This window comes from Notothenia coriiceps, unplaced genomic scaffold (assembly GCF_000735185.1).
Source record: "Notothenia coriiceps isolate Sejong01 unplaced genomic scaffold, NC01 NC01_scaffold00016092, whole genome shotgun sequence".
Lineage (NCBI taxonomy): Eukaryota > Metazoa > Chordata > Actinopteri > Perciformes > Nototheniidae > Notothenia > Notothenia coriiceps.
Genome location: NW_011348793.1, coordinates 1,186 through 11,293, shown reverse-complemented (window position 1 = coordinate 11,293; position 10,108 = coordinate 1,186). Strand labels below are relative to the sequence as shown.

General features: G+C 43.2%; 1 protein-coding gene across 1 annotated transcript in view; it reads left to right on the top strand.

Moving 5' to 3' along the window:
* Window positions 1–124: 124 nt before the first annotated feature.
* Window positions 125–10,108, top strand: part of LOC104949396 (extracellular sulfatase Sulf-1-like) — a gene marked incomplete at both ends in the record, with an annotated part of 11,165 nt that continues 1,181 nt past the window's right edge. The window contains 9 exon segments of the mRNA XM_010775756.1: window positions 125–194; window positions 197–223; window positions 226–292; window positions 3,332–3,482; window positions 3,863–4,038; window positions 4,311–4,439; window positions 5,509–5,565; window positions 7,192–7,318; window positions 9,821–10,013. Of these exon segments, the coding sequence (XP_010774058.1) occupies window positions 125–194; window positions 197–223; window positions 226–292; window positions 3,332–3,482; window positions 3,863–4,038; window positions 4,311–4,439; window positions 5,509–5,565; window positions 7,192–7,318; window positions 9,821–10,013 (997 nt within the window).

Sequence of the window (10,108 nt, the reverse complement as noted above, 5' to 3'; positions counted from 1 at the left end):
CACACACACACACACACACACACACACACACACACACACACACACACACACACACACACACACACACACCCTCCTCTGCAGCAGCACCTAATACTTCTTCATATGTGTTTATCTGCCCCTCCAGGACTACTTCACAGACCTGATCACCAACGACAGCACCAACTTCTTCCGCACGTCGAAGCGGATGTTCCCCCACGGCCTGTGATGATGGTCGTGAGTCACGCCGCCCTCATGGTCCCGAGGACTCAGCCCCGCAGTACGCCGAGCACTTCCCAAACGCTTCCCAACACATGTGAGTAGCGTATATGATCATGTGTGCACTCATCGGGGCTTCTCTATGGGACCTAAAGGCATGAGTCATGGATGTAAAGGGTCCTCTTTACATCCAGAGTCACAGTAATACAGATGCTCTCATGTATAGCCCAACATTAGCCGCCTTGAGCTGTTTGTAGATCGTGCTTTTCTTACTTTCTCCCCCACTTAACATTCCCCTCTGTCTGTTTGCTCTTCGTTTCTGTCTCTCTGTCTCCCCCCTCCCTCCCCACTTCCTCATGCTGTCCATATCAATCAGTATTTTCTCCCCGGGGCTCTTGGGATGAGAGGAATGCATTGTGTGTGCAGAGGAACACCCTTTGTGACATTATTAATGTATTTATAGCTCTAGCCTTGGGGGTTAGCGTAGCGCCAACAGAGTCTGATCCTCTCTCTCGAATCGGGGTGACTTCTGAGTGACAGGTGGAAGGTGGGCTGTGATTGGCCGAGGCTCTCTGTGTGTGTGTGTGTGTGTGTGTGTGTGTGTGTGTGTGTGTGTGTGTGTGTGTGTGTGTGTGTGTGTGTGTGTGTGTGTGTGTGTGTGTGTGTGTGTGTGTGGTCTGACTTCCATAACTTTGATTTTGGGGAGTTTTTGCTGGCAAACGTCGTGGAGCGAATTCTTCTTTTATGATTCTGTTTTGACACTTCTCCAATTTTGAGAGGTTTCAAAGAGTTTTGTTTTTATTCTCCACAAAGAGTCCCTTGGAAAGGCCATCTCAGGCTGCAGCTGATTCACTTCCTCGTGGATTCACTCTCAGGTTTATCCTTTTAGAGTGGGGTGGAAAAAATGACGGAAAGATGTGAAACATGTCCGTCCAAGTTCCTCTGTCTTTTGCAACGTCTTTAAATATAAGATGTTCCCGTTGATATGATATAAAGACAGGAAAGCAGCTGTTCTCTATCTTCTAAAGGCTTAAACCACATGTGGTGCATTAATAATAGCTTCACATTTGAATTATCACAATATCTGTCCCTTTTTCTTCTGTCGATTAACGGTTGCAGGTTTAAGGTCATGCACTAAAGGAAAGACGTGAACATAATAAAGTAAAATGTCAAAAGGGATGATTTTAAATATTTAATTTTCGTGCAAACCCAAAGATATTCACTTAATTATGATAAAACAAAGACAAGATCAATATTTGAGCGGCTAAAAAACTGCATTTTCTGACATTTCTGCACGAAAAACGACCGATTATCCAAACATTTTTTGTTGATTCTCCGGCACTTCGTCGACTAATGGCTGCAGGTTTAAGGTCATGCACTAATGGAGAGACTAGACGTGTGTGTGTGTGTGTGTGTGTGTGTGTGTGTGTGGAGCTCATAAATCAGCTTCTGAACGTGTGACAGCAACAATAGCAGGAGGTTGGATGGTGATGTCGTTAACATTCCTCTCTGGATGTGTCTCTACTCTCTGAACACTTTGTATCTCAGAGAGTGTGTGGAGGTTATTTCCTGCTGTAACCCCTCTGTTGTATCTTCTCAGTTTGATGGATCACTCAGAGATTGTCATGTTTTTATTTGATTGTATCCACTTGTTTGAAATGAAAGTTGTTTTCGGTTGACTTACAAAATCTGTCCAGGGACTACAGAGGAAAAATAGCCTCTTGTGACATTTGCAGAAATGTTGATTAATGTGCACTGTCCCTGTTAATGAATAAGGTGGCAGGTGTGACCTCTCCTATAGATTCCCTCTTTGGTTCCTCTGACCTCTGAATTCCTGCTGCTCTGGTGCCCAGGGCCCCCTTACCTTTGGTGGCCCAGTGCCCAGAAACAGGTCCCTTTTGTGGGGCTTATTAGACCGCCGGGCTGCTGCTGGGTGAAGAGTTCAGAGTCGGCACAAAGAGGAGAGGGCAGGAAGCAGTTCAGGGATTCAGAGACGCTCCAAACCAGGGACTCATGAAGTCCTCAGGCTGCAGGGTTTACCGATTCAGAGGAGGGGCGGTTAGTTTGTTTAGGAGGAATAACGGCTAGTTCAAAGCGCAGTACAGTATGTGGTGTCTTATGATGCCCAGCAGACAGTTTATCCAGCTGCTGATTATCCAGAACATGTTAGATTACAGTTTTGTTCTTTGAGCAGAAAGGACAATAGGTGTTGTTTTATTCCTCCGTTGGAGAGTGTGGATGCTGCTCTGTTGAGTCAGTATGCAAGTTGCAGATATTCCAGACGTTTTAGTGCTTTTTTAGGGCTTTCAAGAATTATTTTTGATAGGATAATGGTATCTTATTTTGCATTGAACTGCAGAAATGTTGCATCCTTTGCACACTGCTCTACAGTTCATCCCATCTTAAGTTCAGAGTTACCTCTGCAGACAGGTGAGCAGCGTCTCTCCGCTTGATCCCCCCCTCCTCGTACTCCAAGTTCTCTTCACAGAGCTCAGGTGTTCAACAGTCTTATTGCCTGTGGGATCAAATAGTCCCTGATTCTGGTGGTTTCACTTCAGTGTGTGAGAAGTCTCAGACAGGTTTCCCTGGCGTCCTGAAAAGAGCGTATACATGCATGTTTGTGTAAATCACACACAGAGCATCAGCTAGTTCCTGAACAGTGTCCTTCACATGCTGATATCCAAGAGAGGGAGTTCCACAGTCACAAGATGGAGGAATAGAAAGCAGTATTCAATGTTTACTTCAGATTAGCTCCACGTCAGAAATGATCATGCTTGTCATATGTCTCTCTCCATAGAGGCTGAATCATCATGTTAATCACATAGCTATCATATGCCTCAAACAGTCCTGATGCTCTTCTAGGTAATCACACATCCTGTCATGTTCACAGCTACAGTTGATACCTTTGATATCATGTTGCTCTCATGTTGGAAGATACATTCAGGATTTTCACAACATCCCTCAACACTTCCCAAACCACCTGAAACATACTCGACCAAACACAAAACATCCCGGCCTCTTCCACATTTAACTTTTCCTCCCACAAAATCATCTTTAGGTTGATTTAGGGATCCCAGTTTTAAGACAAATATACAGGATTTTTGACTTTTTCTGTACCCTTTTCCCCCTTTTCTAGTACGCCCGCCTACAACTACGCCCCGAACATGGACAAACACTGGATCATGCAGTACACCGGCCCCATGAGGCCGATCCACATGGAGTTCACCAACTTTCTGCACAGAAAGAGGCTGCAGACGCTCATGTCGGTGGACGACTCGGTGCAGAAGGTACGTGTTGTTGTGACGGCAGTTATAAATGCACCGGCCAATTATGAGAGTTTTCTGTCACAGACTAGAGGGGGGAAGAAAGCATCCAAAACCATCATTCAGGAGTTTGCTTTACTAAGTTTGTGTCTGCAGAGACTCTTAAACCCACCTAAAGTTAGCACTACATATCGCTTCATTAGCATGTTTAAATATAGCATCTCAGAAAACTTGTAATATAAAAGATAATTGTGTTACTGTCAGTAATGAAGTGATAACGTTTCATGGTGATATCTGTTAGTTGCATTTCTTACCCTATCCACCATGTATGCATTTTTCAGGATTTTCTGTAGTTCCTCTAAAAGTCTCTCTCTCTCCCGACCCTCCCTCGCGTTCCCTGTCAGGTGTTTGACATGCTGGAGGAAACTGGAGAGCTGGACAACACGTACGTCATCTACACGGCGGACCACGGATATCACATCGGGCAGTTTGGGTTAGTGAAGGGGAAGTCCATGCCGTACGACTTCGATATCCGAGTGCCGTTCTTCCTGAGAGGACCGAACATCGAGCAGGGCGCCGTGTAAGTCTGCGAAACAACTATTTTCACAGGGCTTAGTCTTGGAGGCATATATCTTATTAGAGTTTGATGAATTACATCATTTTGCCCCATTTTATATTCCGTGCATTTACCAACAATGTACTTTAATGCTATTTTAAAGCAGAGAAAGAGACCCAATCGCCTCTAATGAACGGTACCATCTCTCTCTGTGTTGTTTCTTCGTTAATCCTTGGATGTGCTTTTTTGAATTTCCCAGCATGCATTTCATCCGTTCCCTCCCTGTCTGTGTGCAGGAATCCTCACATGGTGCTGAACATCGACCTGGCCCCCACCATCCTGCACATCGCCGGCCTCGACCCCCCCGCCGACATGGACGGGAAATCCGTCCTGAAACTGCTGGAGCAGGACCGGACTGGAAACAGGTCAGTTTACTTTGTTATCTGTTTGTTTGTTTGTTTGTTTGTTTGTTCACCATGTAAAGCAGCCTTGGGCCTCTGTAGTCCCTGAGAGTTGATGTGTAGCAGCTCTGCCTTTCTGGAGTAAGCTCACATGTAGAGAGTCTCTGCAGAGATCCAAAGCTTTCTGATGGGTTTTCCTTGGCTGCTCGACTCTGGCTCTGAGTCACTGGGGGTTCTCTCAGGAAGTTCCCCAAACAAAAACGATGAATCATTTGTTTCCCCAGAAACCAAGTAGCGTCCAATATTAATGAAACAAACACGTCATGCACGAGGAATTTAAAAGAGCATGAGAAGCATAGAGCTGCACATAATAATCCATGGACTGAAAAATAACTTCAGGGTTTGTTGGAGTATTTTTGTAACAGCCCCAATCAGCTTTTGTTAGTAGATTATTTATTAGATTTTTTTCTTACGTAAAAAATACATATTTATAAGTAAGAAAACTAAACAAAAAATACAATAAATATACATATATATTTTATATATTGATCTTGATTTTCATTAAGAGAATTGGCAACTATTTGATTATCTAAAATCAAGTGCTTTTTAAAGCAAAATGTAAAGAAAATGCTGCTGTCAGCGTCTCAAAAGTGGAGATTTTCTTTTGCTTTTCTCAGTTTTTCATCATTATATCAATATGTTTGGGTTTTGGACTAACACAAGACATTTGAACAGATCTCCTTGGACTTTGAGGAACTGGGATGGACATTCTTCACAATTTTCTGACCTTTTTCTGAGCAAACGATGAATGTATAAAATAATCTGCAGTTAATAATCAACATTATAGTTAGTTGCAACCTTACAAAGTAAAAAAAAGTATTATTACACCTACGTATTTTTACTGTTTTGATGTCTCTGCAATGCTCACAACAGAGAGTCTCATTGGGAACGGTCCCAGTGCATCAGAGAGAACTGGGACAGTATATTTCATGCTTAAATATAATGACTTTCCCCTCCTTGCTGTCACTCTGCAGCAGACGGTGATTGCCAAGTCAGATGAGTTTCATAAACTTTGTGCATTTTGTTTTCCCAGATTCAAAACCAACAAGAAACCCAAAGTCTGGAGGGACACATTCCTGGTGGAGCGAGGGTGAGACGTCCTTCTTTCTTTATCCCTTTTCCCTCACCGCAGACACATCCATGTCCCTGCAGAGTGTGTGTCCTGCAGAGTGTGTGTCCTGCAGAGTGTGTGTCCTGCAGAGTGTCTGTCCTGCAGAGTGTGTGTCGTGTAGAGTGTGTGTTGTGTACAAACCAGAGGTGGGAAGTAGTGGAGTACAAATACTTTGTGACTGTACTTAAGTACATGTTTCTGTTATCAGTACTTTACTCCACTACTTATTTTTCTGATGACTTTTTACTTTCTACTTCTTACATGTTGAACCCAAATACCTGTACTTTCTACTTCTTACATTTTGAACCCAAATACCTGTACTTTCTACTTCTTACATTTTGAACCCAAATACCTGTACTTTCTACTTCTTACATGTTGAACCCAAATACCTGTACTTTCTACTTCTTACATGTTGAACACAAATACCTGTACTTTCTACTTCTCTCATTTTCCAAACAGGCTGGTTCCTTTAGTCTGAATGTGTGTTTGGTGGCGTGATCATTATTATTTAGAGTCATTGCGTGCCTATTGATTTGAACACGATCCGTGTATCCATCATTTCCTGGTCTTCTCTAAAGAAGAGGGACCAATGAAAACGTTGTCATGTTGCCGTTGTTCAGCATGGAAACATTCATTAGCTAACAATGACATTATTGTTCTATTAATATAAAGGGAGGTCAGGTACTCTTTAAAACAGCTGCTAGTTATGGGTACTTTTTACTGAAGTACATTTCAAAGTTCTTTACTTTGACTTGAGTAAAGAAGTTTAGTCAGTACTTCTACTTTCACCAGAGTATTTTTAAACACGAGTATCTGTACTTCTACTTGAGTAAAGGATGTGAGTACTTCTACTTGAGGAAAGGATGTGTGTATCTCTGGTTGTGTGTCACACTATCCTAACACTTGGATGAACCCGGGGTGTGTGAACGCTCCTCGAGACGTTAGTTCTCCGCTTCCTGCCCACAGTCTGCTGGGACCAGCCTTTAATATTCACAAATGTTTTGTAGACGCCAGGCGACATTCGATGAAGAAAAACAAGCCCAGTCTTTGTCCTCTGCACGCGATCGGGTACGTAAACCTGACTTTTTAAACCGAGACAGACGGAAGAAAGCGAGACACGCAAAACAAACAAAGACAGGATGAAGTTACCTGAGGAATGAGAGGATCAGGATGCAGACAGAGCTTCAACAAGACTCTTTTCTTTGTGGAAGACGCCATCGCACACAGCCTGTCAGGTTTTAGTGTCACTTAGTGTCTCCATGTTGCAGAAAGCAACACCTCTGCACGCTTTGGAGCTGTGGCAGTGCCAGGAAGCTGCAAGTCTTTGCACGATAAAGCAGGTCCTTAAGTCTGGCTTTCGGTCTTAAGTACAATGTATAGTCCTTCAAACTAATGTTCTGCTGCTGCGTTTGATCAAGAGGGTCCTAAAAAGTATTAGTCATCACAAGAAACACACAGCTGTTAAAGAGCAAGTGAGTTAGGAAGCTGCTGTGAGTCCAACATGATCACAAGTTATTTTAGTAGTTGTGTGAATCGCCTCAGTTTAATGCATTGTTAACCTGGTGCTCTAATTGATCTGACGCTGATCCCCTCTGGTTCCTGCAGGAAGATCCTGAGGAAGAAGGAGGACTCGGTGACCCCGCAGAACACCAACAGCCTCCCCAAATATAAGAAGGTGATGGAGACGTGTCAGCAGGCAGAGTTTCAGACGCCCTGCCAGCAGCCAGGACAGGTACAACTCACACAAAACAATATTAGATCCTTCATTAAATGTAAGGAGACACATGCATTGGCTTCAACCTATATTTCAATGCATTTGCTTTAACTATCCCCCGTATGTAAAGCACTATTTTGTACCTTTACGGTACGTCCACACGTTGCTTATGTCGGCATCTCAAGGGGTTTCTCCTAATACAAACATTTCTATATATATGAACGCACCTACCTGCACATGGAAACCCTTTACGCTGCATCCTAATTGGACCATTTGTGCATGAATCTGTTCCCTTTCATCTGCGCCCTTTAACGCGTCTGCAGCTCTCCGACCAGAACGATACAAATTGTTACAAGTCTCGGGTTAGCGTTGAATGACGGGAGCGCTAATGCAACCCAGATCCAGTTTATAGTCACATAAACGTGTGTGTGTGTGTGTGTGTGTGTGTGTGTGTGTGTGTGTGTGTGTGTGTGTGTGTGTGTGATATTTAGAGTATATTTTCACGGTTAACCTGCCTGTCAAATAGTCCTTTCTGACGGGAAACTGAATCCACCAGACTCCACTGACAAAAACACTAATTCAAGCTTGCAGAATACGGGTTTTGAATCAATTGGTGAGTTTTTTTGTGTTATTGTGTGACTTTAGTGTCTTACAGAGGTATTTCAGCTTTTTCTAAGTCACAGTAACACAAACTAACTAACAGATTGCATCAAAGTTAAACAAACAACTCCCAGATTCTGCAAAGTAAGAAAAGTGTTTTTGTCAATGGAGTTTGTTGGTTTTATAGATAACCCCTTCAGTTCACTTCAGTTCAGACAGTCTTTTCTTGCAGCAGAAATATTCAAAACACATCAAAAATGCACGAGGACTTCATACAACCCCACTTCGACACATCTGTGCTATCCCTTTGACCCCTCTGTCACATATAAACCCCTCAAACTGAAGCATTGTGCTCAAACAAATAGATATTCATGCACAGAGACATCTAACCTCAGTCCTGAACCAGATCTGATTTTAAAAGTCATTGTCTTGAACTCGACCGCATGTTTTTGTTTTTGTCTCGGAGCTGTCGCGACCCTCTGAGATCGATCCTCGGTTTGTTGTGGGTTCAGAAGATTTACTCACCAGGGACGGCTCTGTTTCCTTATGGTCTAACAGTGAGAGTGGTTTAAAACCTCATGTTTCCCATCGTTGTTTCTGAGGAGGCGGAGGATTTGGCTTTTTTCTCCATGTGATCCAGAGGAAACTGAACGTCTTCACAGCCTTTTCTTTCGAGCCTTCGTTCCCACACTCACCCTACGATACGATAATACCTTAATCACCCGGGTAACCAGCACTTTGGACGGCTGCGCTCAGGCAGGTCGCTTCTGTACCATGTCTTCCCGGACAAACAGACTCAAGTTTAGTTTCTTTCCCAGGGCCATATGTGCACTTAACGCTGCTAATATTTAAGTTATCATGTCTTCCGTGCAATATTAGGGGAATCGTGCAATTTAATTTATTATTTATTTATGTATATTCCCTTTCATGTCTATTTAAGTCCCATTTATTGTTTTTATATTGTCTTGTTGTTGCGCGTTGGCACCTTGAGTTCATATTGTGATTTCTTTGTACTTGTACAATGACAAATTATGAAGTCTGAAATGTGACATGTGTAACATCAGCAGACATCAAGACACATCACAGCAGGATCAGTGAGAGGTGATCTGGATTCAGCTCTGTGTTCACTGAGAGCACAGAGGATGCTTCAGTCTGAGTTTATATTATTATTATTATATCCTCTCTGCACGTGTGTCTCTCTTCCAGAGCTACGCAGCGGCAGAAATGAGCTCTCTTCCTGCTGCGAGTAAATATTGAGACTCGGAGGAAGTCGTCGAGTATTTACACAGCGACTCAGATCAGAGTGAGAGTGTTAGGGGTCTCCTCTTATATTTTCTTGACAGACTCGATGGGTGTCATGTTGGTTTATCTTTCCCACTGCTTTTGGACGCTGGTTTTCCCCACACGCTGAGATGCCCCTGAACTATCCGTCTCTCACGGAGCCTTTGAGATAAAACAGAGGTGTTTCTGCTGACATTTAAGAAGCAATAGATACGTTTTCTATCTTCATGGAGTACATCTCATGTTCTGTTTTCATGAATTCAGCTGGTTTTACGGAGAGGAACGCTGACATGTTCCTAACTCTTTAACCAAGGCAATATCTCTTCCTCTTTTCCAATGAACGTAGCTAGCATTAGCCACAAAAGTCGCTCGGTGTTGTTCCAAACGTAATATGACTTTGGGGGGAAAAGTGAAGAATCAGGGCTGAAGACTTTTCTTTTTGCTGCTGCCTTTTATTAAATCAAATAACTATCTATATGTTACACTACACTGGCTATTTAGTCTTGCATTTAATTACCTCTCTTTTGTATGTTGGCTGGTTTTAATGATTTCCTGACGAAGGAGAGAGAGAGAGAGAGAGCTTGATGATTTGTCTACATGTTCTTGTTGTTTAATCCCCGCTGTGTTTGTGTTTTGCAGAAGTGGCACTGTGTGGAGGAGATCTCGGGGAAGTGGAGGATCCAGAAATGTAAAGGAGGGTCTAAGGAGGGCTCCAGGAAGAGGGTCCGCAGCCTGAAGCCCTCCTTCAGGGAGCCTGCCTGCGACTGTGGAGACGCTCTGATCAAATCCTCCAGACCTGAGCGCCGTGCACACCGTCAGCTGAGCGGACAGCGTGAGTACACACACACACACACACACACACACACTCTTGTTTAGTGATAGATTCAAGTGATACAAAGTGTTTATTCTGTGTATAATATATTGTTA